Genomic DNA, 23,481 nt, shown 5'->3' on the forward strand with positions numbered 1-23,481 from the left:
ATTGTGTCTGCACATGGGGTGCAGTGTGGTACCAGCAGCAGAAAGGGCTCCGAGTGTGTTCCTGAGCTTCACCTCACGAAACGCCAAGTTCCTCGTGGAGTCAGTTGTGAAATCCCATCTGGGAGACGGCTGAGCCACCGCTGCTTATGAGCGGGGGGCTCGCAGGTTAAACACTGACCACGGGGCAGGAAAATGAGCCCGTGGCTGTGTCACCCGGGAAGGTCAGGGGGTGCTTTAGGTCCGGGCCGGGGTGAGGGGCGCGGAGTTGGCACCGGCGTCGCCCGAGGGCAGGGCGACATCGAGCAGCCGGCGTAGGGCGCTGATGTGAAGCGACCCGAAAGATAGCTTCGGTTCCCGAGGAAAAGCTTTGCCTGACGGGTGTTGGGGAGAGCCCTATGTCAGGGGATGCCCGGCTAGGAGCCCCATCCCAGGGAAGGCCCGGATGGGGCCCGACCCCCGGGGCGGGGCGGTGCCGGGATCAGGTTCGAGGGGCCGCGGCAACACCTGGAGCCGGCCCCGCCCGAGCGCAGGAAGGCAGCGCCCGGCGGGGCGGGAGGGAGCGGCCGGATCCGGCGGCGGGGCCGGGGCTGCCGCCCCGCAGAGCCCGCGGGACGCTGCCGGCAGCGGCCATGGCTTTCGGGAAGGCTCCGAGGGACCCGTTCGGCACCGCCGTGGGCAGCCTGGTCGGTGAGTAGCCTCGAGCGGTGCCCCCGCGCCGCCCCCTCTGTCTTCGCCGGGCGCTGACCCTCGGCTCCCCTTGGCCTTTCAGAGCGGGCGACGCTCGGGTCGCTGCAGACGGAGGAGTGGGGACAGTTCATGCACATCTGCGACGTGATCAACGCCACGGAGGAGGGGTGAGCGAGCGGGCCGGGGGGCTGCGGGGCTCGGAGGTGGCACCGGCGTCGCTCGAGGGCAGGGCGACATCGAGCAGCCGGCGTAGACGCTGATGTGAAGTGACCCGAAACGAAATAGCGCAGGGAGCAGATAGCTTCGGTTCCCAAGCAAAAGTTTTGCCTGTCGCGGGGCCATCGGGGCTTTTACGGATTAGGCTCGGAGTTTCTTCCCCATAGACACACGCCAGAGAAACTGGTGACAAAGATTTCTTATCTGAGTCTGACGTGTTTTGTACAACCCGTATTGCTCGTCAGGCTGAAGGGATATCCCTGTGCTCTACAAACCCACCTGGAAAAAGGTTTTGAGCACTTGGGTGCCTACAACAGTATTTAAAACTCTTGGGTTTTTGCCTTCGAGCTCCCCACCGTGCAGTGTCTCTGCCAGGCTGTGCCACAGCCGGGGTGAAGCGCGGGCTGGGATCCTGTGCAGTGGGGTCCATCCCATCCAGGTGTGCTCCCAGGACTGAGCTGGTCTCTTGCACCGGACAGCCACATCCAGGCTTGCTCAGCCACATGCTGCTCTGAACTTCCTTGTTTCCACCTGTTAGAGGGGAAAAAAGGAAACTTGTTCTCATGTAAGATCTGCTTCAGCATTGCATTGCGAGAACTCATTCTAGCTGTGGCATGTTTTAACTAGGTAAAGAGTTTTCTCCAGAACAATGAGGTATGGCTTACTTTCTGCGCAGGTGTCTTTTTTTCTGTATCAACTTTTCTTTCCTCTCCTTGTTTTGGATTCCATGCTCTCACCCGTGGTTCTTAGTGCTTGGAATGTTAGTAATAATGACTTCCTTCTGGTTATTGCCATAAGCAACAGCATGCTTTGACCCTCAGTGTTAGTTTGTATGTAAAGTTTCCATGCAACCGAGCCTTTTTTTAATAAACTGTTTCCTTTTGTGCACAACTTAGGCTTGCAGAGGAGCTCATTGTAACTTCCTCCTAGGCAGCTACTACTAGTCACAGTCTGTAACAGGATAGTAGGAGCAGCAGAACTGCTGCATCTAATTAGGAAAATGGTTATTTTAATGCAATATCCAGCCCCTGACCAGAGCATTTCCAGATGCTTCAGTGAGGGAAGCAAGCAGGAGTGGGACTGTAGTACAGCTCTCTGCAAGGGAAACTTCTCCACTCCTGTGCCTCCATCTGTCACTTGATGCTCTACTGATGTGCCTGGGTATGACATATGATTAAGAAAAATAGAGACATGTCTCCTATTTTTTTTCTTTTTTTCTCATGAAGTATAGCACCTCAAACAAAGAGATGTAGTAATGGTAAACACCCACTTAATTTCATTGACTTTGAAATGTTTTTAACAATTTTTTTTTGTTTGTTTGTTTTTTTTTTTGTTTAGTGAAACATTATATTTGGGCCTATTGCTCCATCTTAGATTCTAGAGAGATCCTAAGGAGACGTTAGGATATCTTGTTTATGTTGATCATGAGTGTTGGGCTGGCCTAATAATTGTACACTATAGGTAGTCTGTATTAATGAGGCAAAACTGCTTCCCACATGTGATAACCTCGATACCATCTTCCACCCTTTTCCTCCTACACAGATAGTTAAAAGATATGGGGTGTATATATAGAAATGAAAATGGCTGGGTTCGAAATGCCCCTATCTCTGGGCTGGAGTGGGTTGTCCATGCATCCATGGTAGTTACTCAGATGAGTTAAGTGCATCCTGCAATTATAAGATTGGAAGTTACCCATGACACCCCTACTCCTGACAGCACTCCCAGGAGAATATTTTCTAATTGCATCATACAGGAAAATTGCCAGTCAACTCCTGCTACATCTGGCAATTGATATTTCCTTTCATGGCAATAAAAGCCAGATAAGTAATTCTATTCTACAACAGTGGAAAATATCATTTTGGAGCAGACTTTGCAGAGGAGAGTAACTTCATCTCTCTGCACAAGTCTCTGGAGTAATGCACAGTCTGGAGTAACAAACCTGATTCACTGCTTTGTTGCTCTAATTCAGTGCTGAAGAGATTTTGCTGAAATCAATTGGGCAATTGCTCGGTTTTATGTGGGTGTAAACATGGGTGGATTTGGTCTTGTATCTCAGGCTGATATTTTTGGTTCTTGGATGAAGTTATGAACTAGAAAATTTCACTAGTAACTTTTCCTGTTTCATTTCTTGTCACAGACCTAAAGATGCAGTTAAAGCACTGAAGAAGAAGCTTTCAAAAAACTGTAACCACAAGGAGATCAGGCTTACCTTGTCTGTAAGTACAGCTATATTTATATTAATTAGACACTAAGAAGGCAAACAGTCTAAACGATAAGGTGGCATGCAAATTATCCCTGACACAACTCTGCAGGATGTTTTCAGCCTTTGTTGTTTGTGTGTACAGCACTGCCACAGTGCAGATCAGATGGTTTGCTGGCATTCCATGGACTCCTGGATGATGCAAATTCTGGTGGCAAGGGGGGTTGGGGGGATGGGTGGGGAGGTAACCTGTTCTTTGTAAAAGTAGGATAGTTCTTATTTGCTCCAGCGACTGTCCTGTGAGAGCCCCACCTGTTTGTAAAAGACACAGTGGTTAGGATACTACATAACAGCTACATTTGACCATTCTATTACTCACCTTGTGGTGCTGATTTTAGTCAAACTAAGCACAGTGTGCAGCACTGGTGGAATGTGTGATACATGCTTGGTAAAAGGAAATGTTATCACATATAAATTATAAACTTGAAGGAAAAGGTAACCATGGTGGTTTAAGTAAGGGAGCAAAAGGCAGAATGAGCTGTGTGAAATTCAGATGTTATGGCTAAAGATTGGAGTGTCTGGGAATATCCTCACTTGACATGTGGTCTCTAGAATCTGACAGGGTTCCTGAACTGCCCCATAGTCTGGGGAGCTGTTGTGATTTCAGTCAATTTAAGATTTACTGGAGTATGTTAATGCAGGAAGTTCTAATATTGTCTTAAGTCCTGAGTTTCTGACTTGAATTACTCTTGACTACCAGTAGTGCTACTATGACAAGAGTTACATCTTTTGTATTTTAAGTTCTTGAGGATATTAGTTTTTTGTTAATTGGCTAAAAGTATTTTCTTCACCATTTCCTTTTTTGAGGTTTTAGAGGCCTATCTGCATCACTTTGAGTACTATTACTCATGGGTTTGGTATTTGTTGTGCAAAATCATAATCTATATCAAGATGTGCTGAGAAGTGATTAAAGAAGATGGGTGATGGATAGTGCCAAATTGTATGTCGCTTAGCAATTGCCCAAGTTAGAGATCACGACAAGTCAGAGATGCAGATAATTGTTAAACAAGTCAATATAGACCTTCAGCTCACTCTGTTTCCTCACTTCTTCCCTGGCTTCCTCCTCCACAGTCTCATGAGTCACATTCTTGTGTGTTCTGTGTGTTTACATAATGGGAACACTGGCTTTCCACTGTACCTGCAATCCCTGTATCAGATGTGTCTCCTGCAGCCCTTGTGCAGCGAGGTCCTGCTGTGATTATCTGACAGTGTCTGCTGATAACCCAGGGTTTAGGTTTGGGAGCTGTTCCTTGAGTATCTACAGTGCAGATATACCCAAGGTGACACTACAGCTTAGCTCTTGAGTATGTAAAAGTGGGAGAAGGATCTTGTTCCAGGTCTATCCAAGATAGAACTTTTATCACACTGACCTGGAAGCTCATTGTATTGCAGATGAAGCATGCAGGAGGTTTAGCTGGGAGTGCAATTCCTGTCCTGTACCAGCCCCTTTCTCTGTCCTCACCCATTCCCATGCACACCTGTAACTCACCTGCCAGGCAGTCACATCCTCTTTGTCCAGCTCCTGCTTTCTGTTTGCAGAGTTCTTATCCCTGTATTCCTTAATCATTTTTCCTTTTGTTTTTAAATTTAAATAAGTTCCAGCCTTTCCTCTATTTCTAGTTTTAGTTCTTGCTTAAGATCTTTTATACTTTGCCTCTGCCTCTGGCTTTTTTCCTTTTTTTTTTTTTTTTTTTTTTTTTTTTTAACCAATGTTGCCATAATTTTAGCATGTGTAAAATCTTTCCTTTAATGACCTCATTGCTGGCCATGTGTGGCTTTTACCTTTCCCACATAACTCTTCCTATGTGCTGTATCTTCTGTTTTATCTTCTTAATTGCCTTAATGTAATTTTTCCTGTTTTCCACTTTGAAATGCTTAGATGACAACAGCAATTAATTGGAAATGGAAAAAAAGAAATCATTTTCAATCCCTGAAAGTTTGGCAATCTTCATGGAAGCAGCTCAGCTGCACATGTTAGCCCTGATTCTGTTACTGGGATGTGTTAAATCTCAACAGTGCGTTCCTCCTCCTCGCTCTTGGGTGATGCTTTATTTACTTAGAGGAAGAAGGCTGAATGCCAGCTGGATAATGTGCTGGCTATGGCTTGGCTTCAGGTGCTCTGAGCTGCTGAAGTTCCTGTGAAGTCACGTGGATGGAGGTGTTTGTGTCAGGCCATGGAATTGCCTCATGCCCAGTCTTTGATAACAACGAGAGATCAGGGCTGGCACTGGAGGTTGTGCAATCAGAGTGAAGAGGATTAGAACTTTCAGGCAGGAATCCAACAGACTGTGTGTGTTACTTGACTTTTTATTGCTGGTAGACTTTAGATACATAAATTCTGTTTACGTAATGAGTACTGAGACAGCTGTTCAGTCACCTGCAAAGAGCTCCCTTGGTTTTGTAAAGCTTTGTTTGCTGCAGCGCCCAGTTCCGATCCCTGTAAGGTCTCAGGAAAATTGGGGAAATTATTTATTGAATGTGTCCCTCTGACTCCTATATTCAAAGCAGTGGGCAGAAATTTAAGATTAAATTACTGTTAAACCTCTGTATTACATTGTTTGAAAATATTTTAAAGGAAGTCATTTTCCCAGGGAAATTGGGGGTGCCTCGTCCCTGGAAATGTTCAAGTCCAGGCTAGATGGGGCTCTTAGCAACCTGATCTAGTGAATGGCAGGGAAATTTGAACCAGTTGATCTTGAAGGTCCCTTCCAACATAAGCCATTCTATAATTGCCTAGAATTAAATTTTGACAGGTATTTTCTCCTAAGAATATTTCCACTTTTCCTTTTAGTTGTGTGTAATTTTTCTGATGCAGAAAAAATCTAGCATGGCACATGTGGCCTTCAGATTTTAGTTTGTTAAATTAACATTTCACAAAGCAAAAGATCTAAAAAACAAAAGCATGAGAGAGTCCTCCAGCTCCTCAATTAAAAATTGCTACTCTATTTTTGTTATACTTTATGGTATATGCTGACAAAGAAGAAGAGGACATCAAGTGGGAACAAAAGAAATCTAAATCTTAGTGTTTGAAATGTGAAATCTGAAAAATTCAAGACTTCTGAAAATTCAGTGGTTTTGAAATGCTGAACCTTGATCAAGTGTACCTAGCCCCTGCACTGTAATTGGTGAGTGGCAGCTGAAAGAGCTGCTCAGACCAGTCTGGTTTAAGTGCTGGCCTTGGAAAGAGCATATTGCAGTTCCAAACCTCAGCTGGGCAGGCATCAGGATGTGTTCAGTGGAGTGTAATCCTGGAGATTGATTAGTGGCTTGTTCCCCTTGAGTCAGAAATGTGAAGAAGCAAGCTATTCATCTGGGTTTTCTTGCAGCCACCTTGGCTCTGAGAAGTGTCCTTCACAAGCTGCACCCATTGCTCAGCTTTATGGACCAAACCTGCTGCTTTAGACGTGCAATGAGTCCTGAAATCTGAGTGAGGTCTCTGTTGACAAGGAACATAGCTGACTTTCGCCTGTACTCACCAACTTCTCCCATTTTTTTGTTTCTGTTTCACAGTTTAGCTTCACCTCTCTGTAGATGCCTTTTATCATTTTAGTTCTGTGTTTCAGTCCTGTAACCAGAAGCCTTGGATCGCATGGTTTGCATCTTTTGCCGAGTGCAGATCTCTGGGATCAGTTATCCTGGAACACAGCAGCTCTGTCAATTCCAACACTTCTCACATCCTGTGAGAAAGTTGACAGAAAGTTTAATGGTTTGACTGAAGTTAATTTGCCAGTTTCATTATTAAAACGTGTTTCTGTTGAGTTTTCATTGTGCTGTGTGGAGCAGTGGTTGGCTTGGCCAGCTTGGATCTTTTCCTTCCAGTGGAAGTGCTTGGGACTATGGAATTCTATTTGCACGATAAATACCCATATTGAAATTCTAATGAAAGGTGTTATTAGCATGAAAGTGGCTTGTTCATGAATAGTCCAGTTAAAAATAATTGAGTCAAATTCTTCTTTTTTTCTTATACTAGCTTAGTTTTACCCTGAGTGAGTGAGTGGGCTGGGCTGGCATAATTGAGTGGAGGATCCAGACCATTAGTTCAGTACTTTCATTCAGTGGGTAAATACTCAGTCCCCTAAGTAGGGAATTAATAATAGGGAGTAGTATAACAAGTTTCTCTTGCACTGGGTTGAAAATATTTTACACAAAGCATCTTTGAAGTACTGCACAGGCAAATGACTTGGCTTATTAGCATATGTTTCATGTACTCTCTATGAAAAGTAATGTTTTGAGCCAAGATGTTTTTGTAATTATCTTTCAGTTAGCTTTTTGCACAGCAGTCTGTCAGTGTCTCTTTGTTCTACCCTGTTTTAGTTTTGGCAATATATTTTCTTCTGGTCTTCAACCTGTTCTGTAAGTTCCTGATCACACTGGCAGAAAAATCCCTGGGTTTTGGGGCAAAAAAATTAGTTACTAAAATGATTTCACTTAGTCAAATGTAGTCTGCTCTGAATAGGAAAGTATACTTAACCTACTTTTATCAAGATCATAATATCATCCCTTTAAATACATGTATCATTTTGAGAATATGTTCTGTCTGTGACATGATTCAGGGGAAGTTTTGTCTCAAAACCCATGAAATTTTGCAGCCTTTTGTTAATGTCAGCCCTTTGCTTTCACCTTTCTATCTTCCATCTTATGTTGGGAGGGAAAAGGAAGCTACAATTGAAGAGAAAGAAACAGAAGAGTGACAATCTTTCCCTGTGTGGGTCATAATCCATCTTCAGATTTGGGCCAGGCAAGAGGAGTTCTGTTCCTGATTCTGCACCTAATCTGATTGGTCTCAGTTTCCTGTCAAGCCCCAGGCAACTGGGATATAATGGCAACTTCTGACATCTCTTCTGCCAAATGAGAATTGTAATCAGCCAGCTGTAAAAGGCAGAAGTATTATGTCCTTACCATATCCTGCTGTGTTTGATAGGGCAGGCACAGTGCTTGCAGGGATCCTGCTCTAAGCATTTGAGGCGTGGTTTTGGAAGTAGACTTCCCTCATGAAGATGAATCTGAGAATTGGAACATTTCAGCTCATCTGGTTCAAATCAATGTGACCTTTGAAACGCGTTGAGAAATTGTGCTCCAAGTTGGTGAATTTGTTCTTTCCTATTTTATCATTAGTCTCCCACTTACAGGGCAGATTAGAGAACAGGCATTTAGTAATCTGATTTTCTTCTCTTGCAGAGCTCTTCAGAATCTGTCAGACCAGGGTACCTATGTGCTAGGCAGTGAACTAATTCTATTGCTGAACCTGTACAAGTAATTTTTTTAAGATATGGGCAGATTTCCTGTTGTTCAGGTACCGTGTGTTCAGTAAGTGCTGTGGCATAGAAACAACTGTGACCGTGCTTCTCTGTTAAAAGTAGTGTCACTGTGGCTGGCACAGCTTTTTTGGACTGTGTAGGTATAACAGAGCACACAGGGAGCTGCTGTTTCCCTGAAGTGACCACATCAGGCATACTAGTAAGCAATTATCTGTTCATATCCATTCCTACTCTTCCCTCTAACTCCTTGAAACAAATTAAACAAAAAGAAAAAAAGCTGTCAAGTTGTGGGTTTTCCCCCTCCTATTCTTTGTGTAATCAAAGGTTTTGTGTGTGTGCAGCTGCTTGAGATGTGTATGGAGAACTGTGGCCCAAGATTCCAGTCTTTAGTTGTGAAGAAGGATTTCTGCAAAGACAAGCTGGTGAAACTGTTGAACCCAAGATACAACCTGCCCATTGATATGCAGGAGAAAATCCTGACCTTTATTATGGTGAGTCTGGAGTAAACTGTGAGTGTTTACAGTGTCTCTGCCATGTGGTAAGTGTTTAATTGTGCAACCTGTTTAAATCCTGGGAACCTCTTCTGAAAGCAGACCCTAACTTCGGAGCTGCTGTGGTTCCTGTTGCACTGAATGGAATTACCCAAAGTGGAAGAAGGGAATGACCTTCTTTAGGACCACATGTTCTAAAAGCATTTATCTGACCCACTGACTGTACATTTCTGTGACTGTTATTGTCCCTGATATTTCAAAACCAGGTTTGGGCACGAGGTTTTCAAGGGATGGTGGATGTGAGCGAAGTAAAAGAAGTTTACTTAGAATTGCTGAAGAAAGGAGTGGAGTTTCCATCCTCTGACACCAGCAGTAGTGGATCTAAGGTGAGGATACACAAGGACACTTCAGAAATGGGATGTGTTAATTTTATGGGACACAGAAGGCATGTTTGATCTGGGTTTTTTTTTATTTAAATGCTTCAGGGCAGAATATGACCAAATTACTAAAGCACGTGAGCAGGAATCAGTTTCAGTTATATCAGCTAAGGTAACAACAAAGAAACCTGACCTATATAGTAGTTTATTTCATTTTCTAGTACAGATTCATGGATATGTTCTAAGAAATGAAGCATCTCTGTCTTGAGACTTTCAAAGATCTGTGCATGCTGTTTACTTTAAAATAAATGAGTGCTTAGTCCTCCAAACTTGTCAGCTTCTGAAAGCCTCAACAAAAATGAGTAAGATTCTCACAAAAACACATACTATTGAGAATATGAGCATCATCTATCTTTAAGATTAAATGGAGAGATGTAGAAATCTATAAGAAAATATTATTGTCCATGTATCTCTCCAGCTTTGCACAGTAAGTGTTATTTAAGCCTATGTCATAGGTAGTATTGTGTGGCATTTAGGACATTAAATATAAGTATAGTTTGAACATTGTACAGCAGCTGGAAATACAGTACATGGTTTAATGCCATTCTTTCTAGATTTCCTTTTTTTTTTTTTTATAAACGAATTTTCACAAGAGCTTTGGGCAGTGTGAAAGCCATCCATCACTGCATGGAATCTTGCAGTTATATAGTTTGATGTCTATAATCAGTGCAGACAGGAATAATTCAGATTTATCCTGAGTTTGATCTTCTGGTTGAATAGTGGAGTGTGCAAAAGCCTATGTATTTAAAGGTTGTTTGAACAAGCTGTGTGAAGAATGCTCTCAATAGATACAATTTTTTTCCCTCACGTAGTGCATTAGAGATTATTTTGTCTACCTCATGTACTTGCCAGTGAAAATCAGTGGCAAACCTTCTGTTTGTCTTAGCAGATCTGAACACAGTTTTTACCTTAGCCTCCAGGAAGTGAAGGGTTTGTAGTGTATCATGCAGGCTGGGGTTTACATTTGAATTTTTTTAGCAGTCAGTTCAGATGCAATGCAGATGAAGCTCTCTCAGACTGTTTCTACTTTTCAGTCCAGGAGACTTCTGTATTTTACCTTCTGCAGAGACCCAGACTCAGCCCTCCAGCCTTTCTGCTGCGTCCAAGTGTGATCACATTCTAAATTGTCCTTCATTGCAAAATTGCAGTGGCACTCTGGGAAGGACTCTTTGCTCGTAGTTATTCCTTGCTAGCCTGTTCTTAAGCCATTCCCACTTCATCCTGTGATGGAACTTATTTGCAAACCCTTTCTAAAAATATTTGATTTCCAAGCCTTATTTCATTACAAAATAGTGATTAGATTTATTTTTGTAAAAGGACTTATTCAATAAATTCCTTGGGAGCACTGATTATGAGGAAGCCCCTGCCCAGCTGTGTAGTCTGAGAGATGTTCCTCTCTCAGCAGGATGCCTGCTGCAATTTTGTTCAACCCAAGTTCTGGTTTTTTTTGTGTTTTCACAGATTTCACCCCGGCCTTGTGCAAAGTCATCCCCATCCTCTGCCAGTCCTGCCAAGCGTTCCCTCCTGCCTCTTCCCACAGGCCCAACGTTGTTGTTGACTCCAGAGCAGGTGCAACACTACAGGTTTAGGGGAGGCTGGGTCCACCTGAAATGTGCTGTGAATGTGTGGCTTGAGCAGCCTGGGTGCCCCTGGAGGGACCCCCAGTGCACAGGGTGTAGCTGTGGGTTCCTGCTGGGTTTGTGGAGTTAGTACTGGAGTGTGTGGATGTCTAATCACATCTTACAATGCTCTTATGCAAATTGATAAAAGCTTGTTCAGAGATAAGCAAGAAAGCCAAACTTATTTCACTTAAGGCTTGTGTGAAGGGGTTTTTATAAAAAGCAGGAAGGCAAGGACAGTTCTCTTGCATTCCTGCTTGCCCTGTATGTAACTAAAAGGAGGAACAGTAACATCAGTGAGAGGGATTAATGTAAGGAAAACAAGTAGTGCTATCAGGCTTGGATCTTAGTTTGAGTGCACATTTAAAAGCTGAACTAATTCTATTCATTTCCATGCTGTGTTACCAGAGTAAAACAATGCTAATTAATAATAATAATGCATATTATACCTAATGGGAAAGAAAGTGTGTACTAGAGGTAAAAATTAATCTGCTTGCTCTGTTCACCTACACAATATTCTCCTGTTGAATTCCAACAGATTGGGAAACTGTACAGTGAACTGGATATGGCAAAAATGAATGTGAGAGTCATGTCATCAATATTGAAAGAAAATGTTCCTGGCTCTGAAAATCCGGATGATATGAATCTTTTACAGGTACATGATGATTCATTGATAGGGCTATTGGTTTAGTTATAGTTGCTTTTTAAAGTGTTACATCTTGTCTTTTAACATATGGAATCAGATTGACAAATGGAACCCATCAACAGGTTTCTACCTCTAGTTTTGCTCAGCTTTCTTTCATCTCCTTCACCTTCCTTTTGACATCTCGATAGTCAGGAAAGGACAATACAGCTTGCAATGCAAATTTAAGCTCTAGGGAATTCCAATGGCAAAGGAATTTCATAATGGAGTGTTCTCTGTTGAGCATGTTCTGTCAAACAGCCCCGAGAACATTCCAGTTGGAGAATAGATGATGACAGAGTGTCACTCTCATATCCATCCTGGAGTTTGCAGAGATCTGTTTATTATCACTGGTCCCTTAGGGGGAGACTGGAGGCCAATGAAGAATATGAAGCATTGGCTTTTGTGTGTGACCTCAAAGATTGGGAGCTTGTTGTGCTACAGAGGAATTCATGTGCTCTTTAAGCGTAGCCTGAAGGAATTGTATTGCAATAGTCCAGTGATGCGATAGTGAACCTGTACATGCTCCTTCTCTGATATTATGTGCTTATGCTGTATTTTCCAGTTTAGAAATTAAAAGTACAGTATTACTTCAGCATTGCAATAGTGACCTATGTTAATGGAAGCTTTTCGGTTTCATGTTGTCTCTGACAACTTAAAAAGCTTTTACTACATCCTTCTGTTTCTAACCTTACCTCCAAACTGCTACGAGGAAGCATTTTTGACAGTTTTGCAGCATTAAGTGTTTTGAAGAACTGATCTAATTTTTGCAAGCCTTGAGTGTGCTCCTCCTCCCCAGTGTAGAAATTTTCCTGTGCAACGAACCCTTACTGGGTGTTGTTGAGAATACACTGGTTAATTATTCTTGACCACCTCTGTCCAGTCCATTACATGGTTGGGAAACAGAAAAAGTTTGTCTTTTATTTCCTGTCTCCTGCCATGGCACTTCTGTATGTGGGTGCACAGATTCTGCTGCCCATGGTAAACCAGTGGATTCGTACTGACACTCCCAGTAATAAAATTGTTGGCAAAAGGTTGAGGACAGGGTGTGGAGTTCCCATATGTAGGAGAGTGAATGAAAACTCATTCTTTTCACTGTTGTTCTTTCTGTTCTTTTTCCCCTGTGCACAGAGTGGTGTAAAACATCAGGCACGGCCAGCCTGTTCCTTGAACAATGCTTAATGTTCTCTTTTTGTTTGTGGCACTACCTGGAATGCTTGGATTGGACTTCTGTTGTCACAGAACAAAATCCTTTATTAAAAGAGCTGCTTGTTTAGACTTCGAGTGAGTTGGAGACATTGATTTTAGTACTTCAGATTATCTGGAGTCCCTCAATAAAAACTGTAACAAGGTGAACTTTTGATCAGTGTTTACAGTTCTTTATCTTCATTAGAGGCCAGGCTTCTCTCTTTCCTCACCCTGTTTTGGACAAGGCTTAAGATACCATATTTCACTGGAAATAATGTGCTGGCCAATAACTGTAGTTAAAGAATAGTTTAGGATCAGCCAAAAAGAGTAATGAACTTTTGTACTGGATGGTGAATAGACATAATGAACAAATAGTGGATGGATGTGCAGGCATTTGGGTCCAGATCAGCAGCTGGTAAGAATTAGCATGAATGTATTGGAATCACTGATGACTGTTATTCCAGCTGCTACTCCATCATTGTAAAACTCCAGTTTTCAGGCAAATCCATGCCTGAAATGAGTATCTCAATTTCCTTCTCTGTTGAGTATTGATACTTGCCAGTCTGCTTGTGTAATGGAGTCTTTAGAAATACACATTTTTTTAAACGCAGATCACGTAGCAAAGTCTGGAGTTGGGGAGATTTTAAATGTAATTACAGACATCAGGGTGAACACAGTTTTGTGTGATTTATCCTGGACTGTGAAGCTACAGCACTGAAAAGTACTGCCCTCTGCAATCCTGACACAGATTTAGAAAAGGGGTACAAATTTCTTTTTAAATAAATAATTGATTTATGTGAAGTATTGTATTTTTTTGAGGAAAAATCAGATCACTTAGAATATCAAAGCAATTTCTGAATAGTAGTGTGCAAGTAGAGTCATTTCACCCCTCCTTTTTTTTTTTTTTTTTTTTTTGTTTGTTTGTTTGTTTGTTTGTTTCATTAAGCAGAGCCAGCCTGCATTTGCAAATGTAGTATGAAGGAGAAAAAATGTTGGCTGAGTTAAAGTTCCTGTTGCTAAAGAATTTGTTTCTTTGAACATGCAAAATCTGCAGAGGGGAGTAATATAAACAGACTATCTTCCACTTCAGTAGGCAATAATGCAAAATTCTGCTTAATAAACTCTCATAATTCTCCTATCTGCTGATTCTCTAAGGTTTGTGTTACTTTCTCAAAAATCCATAGATTAAGTTTATACAGACTTCCTACTTAAACGAATAGTTGGAGCTTGAGTTTGTCACAGAGCACTTCTGACCTTTAGGCTAATATTGTCTTTTCTTCAAACAGACATTGAACAGGATTATGTCCACGTATCCTGCTGAGTTTAATCAGCTTCAAGCAGGATCAAATCACATTGGCTCTACATCACCCAGAGGGGTATCTGTTATTTTGCAATTTGTAATTTATGCTTTAGAGACACATATATCTTTAGAAATGAAGGCGGGTTGAGAGGTAGGGATTGTGTAGGAGTGATATGGTGGTGGGAGTTGTGACCCTGCATTGCAGAGATCAAGGGCATGGGCATTGTTCTATTTGCAATGGTTGGTACCTCAGTGGTCTCTGTAAATTAAGGAATCTTTCCTGTGATTCTACAGTGCTTGAGCATCTTATCATTCATCTCCAGAACAGACGCACTGAGAGACCACAGTTATGATTTTGAAATTTTTTTCCTTCCCTTGCCTCGGGCAGAAATTGTACAAGACCTGTCGTATGATGCAGGAGAGGATCATGGAATTGTTGGTGACAGTGGACAATGAAGATGTAATTGTTGAATTAATACAAGTAAATGAAGATCTGAATAATGTCCTCCTGGGACATGAAAGGTAAGTGCAGGGCCTCTCTCCTCACATTTGGAATCCTGCCTGAATAAATACACTTAATGGAGAGTTGGTCCCTATGCCTATTGTTGATCCTCCCCATGGAGACAGATTTTATCCTAAAATTCAGAAAAGAAATATGATTGCAAAAAGAGAAAATTATGTATTTGCTGCCTCCTAAACACCTCAGAAATGGTTCTGGAAAGTAGTTAGAAAACATTAGAGTGGTGTAAAGTGAGTTGACAGCATGGGCAGGAAATCAGATGGAGGCACACAAAAATAATTTGGAATTTGACATCCCTTTTTGGCACAGTCCAGTGAATTTGTCAACAGCTGCTGCAAATCCTTTGGTGCTGGTGCTTATCTCTGTTAAGTGTCTGTGTTTCCAGAAAAGAATACTTGTCCTTTTTCCTAAACATTTTTGACAGCTTTACTGCAGGAATTGGCCATGGAGCAGCCTTCTGCCTCATTGCATGCTTAGGAGAGTTGCTCGCTGTTCTCAGCTGGATTGAAACACACTGTTCTGCTTGTCTTACAGCAAAAAATGTTTCTTTCTTTCACACAAGAAAGCACAGCAGTACTCCTGTTGACATCCTGAGTATTTGTCTGTTATGGCACTGGTAGCATGACTGGATGCTGGCAAAACCAAAATTAGTTTTTAACTTAAAATTCTAGTGTTGTTTCCCAAAATATTACATGAGTATGCTTATGGAGAGTGTTCTGATTTAATAGGAGATACCCTTCCATCTTAAGAAGTTGATCTCTTCCATGGCTAAAAAGTGTTCAAGGAATCATTAGGCATCAAGTGCAATTGTTCTGTATTAAATTTAGCAAATTTATAGAATTTAGTCATCTTTTCTTTTTAATCCTCTTCTGAGTGCTGCACTGAAAATATCACTAATTCTTCTAAGTGTCAGGCATAAACTTTGGGCATAATCATGACAATGTTAAGTTTTCATTTACTCTTAAATCTTGTCTACTGTAGTATTGGTGGATTTTACAGCAGCTATCTTGAAAGAACTGTGTTCTCACTTCTTCCTTTAGGATGATTTTCCTTTAAATAAGCAAAAAAGGGAATTTTATTCAGCTTTTGTGTAAATCCACTGAAGTCAGATGTGGACTTACATTTTTTTGTTACAAGTGATGAATACTGGTGAGGCTGGGAACCTCAAACTGTGAACAGGAGTTTGTGGATATAATTCAACAGATTCCTCACTGAAGACATGGTGATGGAAAGAATGATAATTTGGACAGAAAAGTACTGTATTCTAATAATGTAATGCTATGGTTTGTATGGTACAGGTCTTCCTGAGTGCAGATCCATTGCACTTCAGAGTGGATAAGTTTAAAAATGTATCTGGTTAATTTCATGTTGCATAAGATTTGTCCTTTGGATTTCCCTCTGAACAATGAGGTGTGTAAAGGGCCAACTGATTTTAATGGGCTGCATCTGTTTCACACTGTGCATGTTGTTGGAGGATGAGTCTACTGCATTTTCTGTTTCTGATTATTAATGTAGAATCCAAATTAAATCCAGAGCAATCTCAACTGTGCAGCCAAAGCTCATGTGTGTAACAGTGCCTCCCTCTAGTGTCTCTGCAGCTTCTTGGTTCTTCCTGGATTTCAGATTTCTACTCTACAGTTGGAAAGGTTTTTTTATTGCTGTTTCTTCATGCATCTGTACTCTTTTTCTGGGTCTCCCTAGTAGTGACCCTGAATAGCAAATGCAGTTGGATAAACTGTCCTTACATCTGTCCATACAACTCAAGGCTCCTGGTCCTGAAACACAGGGACCTTCCACATGCTCAGTGTCACCTGTGTGGGTCTGCTCTGGACCCACAGTAGTGGGTAGTCCACTGTTATCACTCCTAGAATATACATATTTATGCAGGTAATTTTTTTTTGCTTGTTCCCATTTAAAAAAAAAAAAATATTGCAAAGGCCTGCACTAATGAGAGGGCTATGTGCCAGAACAGGTGCATGGTTTATCCTGGGAGGGCATGAGGGAATGCCCAGAGCTCTGAGGACAGAAGGCTTCCTGGAAGAAGTGTTCTGGTCAGAAGGAGTTGGATTTGGCACAGTGGATGTTCAGTTCCCTGCTTGGTGTGAGCAGAGACAAACCACTGTCAGAGAAGCCTTGGTTTTGTTTAGGAGCAAGCAGATGGCTGTCTCCAAACGTGGGGCCAGGAACAAACCAGCTGGTGTTGGCTAGGAGATACCAGCACCACAGCCCTGGAATGGGAGTCAGATTGCCCATAAAGCCTAGTGCCCCAGAGACATCACCTGGAGTGCTTGTTTTGTGCTTCTGGAGTCTTTTGAGAATCAAAAGTTGATTTTATCTGGTTTCATATTCTTCTGAAGCACAGCACAGGAATGTAAGAATGAACATTTAACTCTGCACCTTCAACAGGTTCTCACGGAACAGAGTTCGTTTCCTGGAGAACCAGAGGATACAGCGGGAGCGGGAGGAGGTAATTAAGGATGAGCTCCTGAACTGCAGGACTGCAAACATTCCTTTTGCTCTTCCTTGTGAAAAATACACTTCTGATACATGCTGAATTTTATTCTCTAGTTGAGAGGTACAGGAGACAGCAGAGTAACACTACTCTTACTGATTCTTTTAAAGTCTCACTTGCAGAATTTCATGCAAATTCATGTAACTAAAGTAGCAAATAATGTAAAATGTAAGAGGGGAGCTTGGGCATGAAAAATGAGAGAGAGATTTATTCAAATGCTGATTTATTGCCTCTCCAGCTAAGCACAATTATCTGCCATGCAAAAAATGAGAAACCATAGGTTCTTTTCATTTGTTTCCTGTTAATGATCTAGAGACTGAAATACTGCTGCACTTTGAGAATTCACTTCTTCTATTGATTTTTTTTCCTGAGTCAAAGCTTTTTCTGAATTGTGAATAATGGCTTGTAGCAAATCTTTAATGACTGTTCTTTATTGATTGATAATTATGGTTTTTAATTATATTGCCCAAAGTAGTTTTGCACATGTTTCACCTTCTTCTAAGCCATAATTGTGCAGTCATTTAGGACTCAACATGAAAATGCATTGTGAATGCTGAAATACTGCTGACAATTATTTTAAAAAGGTAGAAGATGGTCTTGTTTTCCTTGAAAAGCCACTATTACTGCATTCTGGTTATGTAGGTGGATGGTTTTGCTTGATGGATCCACTGTTGGGTTAATTAATAATCCAAATGGTGCAGTCGGTGCATTTTTATATTATTAAGCAGACTATGAGTTTAAAATGCATCATCTTTTATTTATTTATTTTTCATCTGATGTTACCAAACCTGTATGATTCAAGCATGTGGTTTTATTAAACCTTTGGCTGGCTATGTTTTTAATTCCAAGACATTCACAGGAGAAAGGAAGGGAGCTCTTTTCTATGTCCTAGGAAACATTGTTGTGGTTTTGATTTTTTTTTCTATCCAAAAAGGGACTGGAAAACAATCAATCTCCCAAGTACATATCAAATCTCATTAACAGAAGTAAGTAGCATGAAAAGAATTGTACAGGATTAATCAGAAAATAAATATCAAACCTGTATCTAAACAAGTTCAGAATGGCTTTATAGAATTGAGTCCTTTCTATTTTCTACTTCAGAACTGGTTTTCTTTATTTTTAGAAATTGATCTTTTCTGAAATGCATATTTTGTTTTATTAGCTACATTTCACACACACATTCCTGATCTTCTCTTATACTTACCAATTTTTAATATTAAGATTTTAAAAGGTTTGTATTTTGTGAAAACAGCAGTTTGTTTAAAACTATGCATGTTCCTTAAAAAACAGTGCAAGTTCTCAAGTTCTTAAAAAAAAAAAAAAGCCAAAAAAAAAAAAAAAAAAACCAAAAAAAACAAACCACCAAACCACTGGGAAAAGCCCCACATAACTTATTCTTTTTCAAATGTTAAGCAGTACAGGAAACAGCCATCTGCTCCCTCAAGTGATCTCCTTGGCCTCTCCATAGATTCTCCATCTTCTGTGTCTGCAGTGGTGCAAAGGGACCCTGCAGGGTCTCCTTCAGGAAGTAAGTGGTGAAGGAAGTTCCCTTCCACTCTGATTCCCTGAAACCCACAAGAGCTTAGTGGAGGAATCAAGAAGGTCCTTGTAAGAAAGAAAAAAAAAGATACTCCTTAACTTTAGGGATGTTCCTTAAATTTTCTTAAAAGGAGAATTGAAATGTGTCTATAGGAACAATATTGTAAGGTGGCCTGTAATTGTTTTATAATAATCTTTCTCCCCTTTTACATAGAGAGCAATAGAATATGCTCTGTTTTCTACTGCAGTGAGGCCTGTAAAACACTCTGGTAGCTGCTTGTTCTGTAGACTTGGCAGGAAGAAACAGGAGTTTTTTCAGGAGTGTTAGAAAGACTTGGCTTCAAGTACCCTGAATTACTATTTGCAGAAGCCCCTCCTTTACCTGCTTTAGGGAAGTCCATATACTAAAGCTAAAGGTGTGAATATCCCCCTGGGAATAAATCCCTAGATTTCCATTTTAATCCTTTACAAATAGTAACAAGAGTTTTAAGCAGTATCTATCATGTAGAGCTCTGCTGATGCTCTAAATATAGAGATAAATACATTGGATCTAAGACTTTTCAGAGTCATTAAACCTTTGCCTTTCATGTGATGAACAGCAATCCATTTCAGATGGCTGTATAGGCCTTCCAAACAAAAACTTTACTCTTTTAGTGTTCAAAGTACAAGTAGCTACTTTTGCATAATGTTTAAATTACCATTAATTATCACTTTGAATTTCAGATGGCCTATCTGCACACCCTGAAGATAAAACCAGGTCTCATCCATCAATTTACCCTCAGCTGGATTCAGCAACTCCTACAAAAGCTCATCAGTCCCTGTGAGTAGTCTCTTATCAAGGAATAAGAATGGATAACAGATCCTATGGGGAATGAGTGCTCTGTAATTCATCTAATGAATATAGGAATCTCTGAGGACACAGATTTACTACTTTTACATATTATTCTAGTAAAACAAGTGAAATTTCCCTCTGTGCTAGACATTGTTTGAGAGGGTTCAAAATACACTTATGCCTTCATCACTGTTTTGTCATAGATAGACATACATTTACCTGACTTTTGGCAAGGAAAGGGTGAAACATGAAACAGGTCAGGAAAAGAGTTCAAGACAGGGGAGGTGTCTTCATAATTCCTGTGCATGGGATACTGGTCCAACTGCCCATGCTGCTCTCAGTTGTGACACACAGGAAAGACAGACCAGCCAAAAAAAAAAAAAGGAACAATCAGAATAAAGAGTTTTGATAGTTTCTTACTTATATTCAATGTATTGCTCTCTCCTAGATTTGCAGCTGAAGCACAAAACAATAGTTTAAGCAGCCCAGCTGGACACACATATAGCAATGTGAACACATATAGCAATGTGAGTAATACTTACGTTCGGGATGATCATTCTTGTCTGGCAGCTGTCAAATGAGAATTTCTGGATTTACCCCAACTGCAAAGATCTCTTTTGTGGCCCTTCTCCATACCTCAGGGAATATTCTACTTGGTAACCAGGTCAACTTTCCTCTTTTCCTGCCACAGATCCTAATGTGGAAGCCTGTTTCCTTGGGTCCAGCACAATCCCAGGGGAATTTGCAGAAAGCTCTTGCTTTATTATTTGTATTTAATTTGTTGCTATGCAAAGCAAGCTGAGCTCTCCTCCTGTTGCCATGATGTTACTCTGGTGTACTTTCTATCTCAAATAAGATATTAAAAACAAACATACAAAAAGCCCCCAAAAACCTCAAAGCCTCCACAAAAACACAGCCCACGAAAACATCACTTAAACCCCAAGTACAGTGCAGGACAAATGTCATGCTGCAGAGAAACACCCACAGAAGGAGTGGAAAGAGCCTGAAGGGACTTTGAGGTAATGTTATGAAGGCAGTATGAAATAGAAAAGATGAGAAGCAGCTCCCAAACAAATACGCACAGTCCTTATTTTAAACTGCAAATAAAAGCAAATGTTTGAATCTGTGTGGTGGAACAAGTCACATGGAAGTAAATTATACACCTGTGCTATAGAACACTAAATGTTGCTTTGAAGGTTGTGTGGAGAATGAAGATTAATTGGGTTGCTAACTGTTGGCCATGGAATTTTACCTGCAGTAGCCAGAGAGTTTAAAGATAAGCCAGCAATTATGTAAGTTAGGTCAAACCAGTTCTCATAGAACAATCTGTTTATGTATTGTTTTTGCTTGATGTCCTTAGTTGACAACTCTTTTAAGCCCAGTGCCTCTGAACCCAATAAATCTGCAGGCTGGACAGACTGTGACATCAAATGGACCATCACCAGCAGGTAATAAATACTGCAAATCACCTTTTTCATGCTTCCTTTTCTTGTTAGAACTTAAGGCCTTTACATAATGGCTGTCAGTGGCTAGGAACAGCAACAAACATTGACAAAGTCATGTTGTGGGTGGATTCTATTACACATCTGTCCATTTTGGCATGTAAAGCAGCTGAATCCGTAGCAGATAATGTGCTACTTTCAAGAAGACACAAAAAACGTGCAGCAATCATGCTTTTCATTCTCATTTCAATCTGGATGTGTCTGGCTCTCTTTATTCTTCAGCTCCATCAAAGAACAAGTCACAGTCACCTCATTACTATGAGATAATGGAATTTGATCCCTTGGCTCCCACTGAGTAAGTAACTTTTAAAACAGAATTTTAAAATTCTGTGTTACCAAAGGGAAAATGGCTTTTTCTTCTGAGAGGAAAAACAGACCACTCTACTTAGGCTGAGTTAACTGACCAGCTTCATCATTGATGTAAATGACAGTGGCTGCATTTTGTATGTTTTCTTCAAATATTTCTGGCATAACCAATTAAGGAATAAACTGTAGTGTGCTCATTAACTGGCATCTGTAAAAATGGAAGAGTAATGCTCTATCAAAATTACTGAAATCTTATCCAGTGATCTAGAAAGTGAAGGAAATATAGTCAGGGTTCTGCTGGAGGAAGCTGATTGAACTTCAGCACAGGTAGTTCTGGAACAAGGTAACCAAAGGAATTCCTGCTCATAGTAATTGTGTTTTTAAAGAGTATTTTTCTACTGCATATGAAAAAAATCCTTAATTTAAACTACAAAAGGAAATGGATGCTGTGTCTCTCCAGAAGGCCAAAATAGTGAGACAGCAAACTAATACAAAACCTAACAGATGGCAGAATTCCCCTTTCTAACAGTAAATTGCAAAAAAAAAAAAAATTGAGCTATCTATTCAAAACTTATTTTTTAGGAGCTACTGTATTTTGAGGTAGGGAAATCTCAAGAAAGCTTCCATTGTTTTGTTTTGTTTTTTTTAATTAATGCAGTAATTGCACACTGGTGCACTTGCCATTTGTTTTGCAGTCCTGTTCCCAAACTTGTTTGATCAAAAGTGACAGTATCCAGAGGTTTCTCATTAAATGTACAATCAGATAGAGCAGGGTTGGCTCTTTGTTTCCATGGAAACCTGGGCATCCTGCAAGGGAAGCTACACTGTAAACTTTGGGCAGGATTTCTCTGGTGCCATTTGTCAAAATTAAATGTGATGTAGGAGTCAGCCTACTCTTCCTCTTTCAGAGCTATTTATGAAGAAATTGATGTTGTGCTGAAGACAGAAGTTAAAAAGAACACAGACTGAACATGGAGGTGGAATCCTTTCCTGAACACTCTCTAGTGCTGGTCCTGTGCACTGCTTCTTGTAACTACAAGTGAATAACAGAAGAGGTTTTGCGTTTTGACACAATAATTAGTGTTGGAGTACTAAGCTGTGTGCAAGTTGAAGAGTTACTTGGCTCCACATCTTGACGATTTGTCCTAAATGTTCAGCTGTGTTCTTCAAGGTCACTTGCATTGCTATTTTAAAGTATAGGGTGCCTGTAAAATGTGACTTCCAAATTCACCTGTGTATGAAGTGACACTTGACACCTAGTACAAGTAAAAAAAGACACATTACATTCACAGAAACTGCAGAATCCAGTTTCTTTTGGCCTCACTGCAATGTTTATCTCCTTGTTAACATCATCTTCATATTAATCTATAAGGGGGTTTTGAGATATAATTTTTTTTTCCTAAAATTGGCCTCTTAATATTGATGTCTGAAGATGTGCAGTGTTAGTTTCCTACAACCTTAATACAGACCTTCCTTTATTTTCTTCCTAAAAACCCACAGCATAGTTGGATTTTTGTCTTGGGAAGAACCTAAGCTGGGACACAAAGTGCTGTCATCAATAATTAACAGAACAGCAAGAAAACCTGCTTGTTCCTATGTTGTTGTTGTTGTTGCTTTTATTTACTCAGTAAATATTGGAGGGCGATCAATTGTTTCTTTCAATATTCCTGCCCTGCAGAGATTGTTCTGGTGAGGGAAAAATTAATCATCTACAATGCAGATGAGCAATAGTTACCCATTTACTTTAATTAAGTTGTTTAATCCTGTTAATAACTGTTTTATCTTTAATAAGTGCCTTATCTATTTTAATGCTGAATGTAAACTGTGCACTTTAACAGGTATAGTTCTCTGAATTTATAGCTGATACAAAATTTGAGAACTTAGTTCATGTTCATACCAGATAAGCTAATTTTTTTGTGAAATAACTGCATTTTAAACATTCCTTATATTAACTGTTTAAGGATAAGAAGTTCTCAGCTGCTTCTGCAATTTTTGTAGCATAAAATTCCAAATAAAAGCAAATGCTTACAGAGAAGTAAACTCTCATTGCTTCCAAGTTTTTCTCTATTTGTGTATTCCCTGGAATATAAATGTAGGTAGCATTGGAAGTATTTTAATGTGAAACTGTGCAG

The 23,481-nt window shown here is 40.5% G+C and overlaps 1 protein-coding gene across 3 annotated transcripts; it reads left to right on the plus strand.

Annotated features, from left to right (window-relative positions):
* Window positions 1-610: 610 nt before the first annotated feature.
* TOM1L1 (target of myb1 like 1 membrane trafficking protein) lies at window positions 611-23,389 on the plus strand. Of its 3 annotated transcripts, none has more exons than XM_053994659.1 (15): window positions 611-687; window positions 770-854; window positions 3,041-3,119; window positions 8,763-8,912; window positions 9,179-9,298; window positions 10,811-10,918; window positions 11,507-11,623; window positions 14,527-14,660; window positions 17,065-17,125; window positions 18,584-18,698; window positions 19,433-19,529; window positions 19,990-20,068; window positions 20,902-20,989; window positions 21,266-21,338; window positions 22,258-23,389. In XM_053994659.1, the coding sequence occupies exons 1-15, from the start codon at window positions 630-632 to the stop codon at window positions 22,316-22,318; spliced, it is 1,425 nt and encodes a 474-aa protein (XP_053850634.1). In that variant the 5' UTR covers window positions 611-629; the 3' UTR covers window positions 22,319-23,389. The 3 variants fall into 3 exon arrangements, with proteins under 3 accessions (XP_053850634.1, XP_053850636.1, XP_053850637.1); XM_053994661.1 differs by having other exon boundaries at window positions 18,587-18,698; XM_053994662.1 differs by lacking the exon at window positions 21,266-21,338.
* The last annotated feature ends 92 nt before the right edge of the window (window positions 23,390-23,481 follow it).

Source organism: Vidua macroura, chromosome 19 (assembly GCF_024509145.1).
Source record: "Vidua macroura isolate BioBank_ID:100142 chromosome 19, ASM2450914v1, whole genome shotgun sequence".
NCBI lineage: Eukaryota > Metazoa > Chordata > Aves > Passeriformes > Viduidae > Vidua > Vidua macroura.

Bases quoted from the DNA above. Each gene is read 5' to 3' on its own strand.
- TOM1L1 (XM_053994659.1), top strand. From the start codon at position 630: ATGGCTTTCGGGAAGGCTCCGAGGGACCCGTTCGGCACCGCCGTGGGC. The intron at 10,919-11,506 runs GTGCAACACTAC...GAATTCCAACAG, and splicing joins TGTTGTTGACTCCAGAGCAG to ATTGGGAAACTGTACAGTGA. The intron at 21,339-22,257 runs GTAAGTAACTTT...TTCCTCTTTCAG, and splicing joins GATCCCTTGGCTCCCACTGA to AGCTATTTATGAAGAAATTG.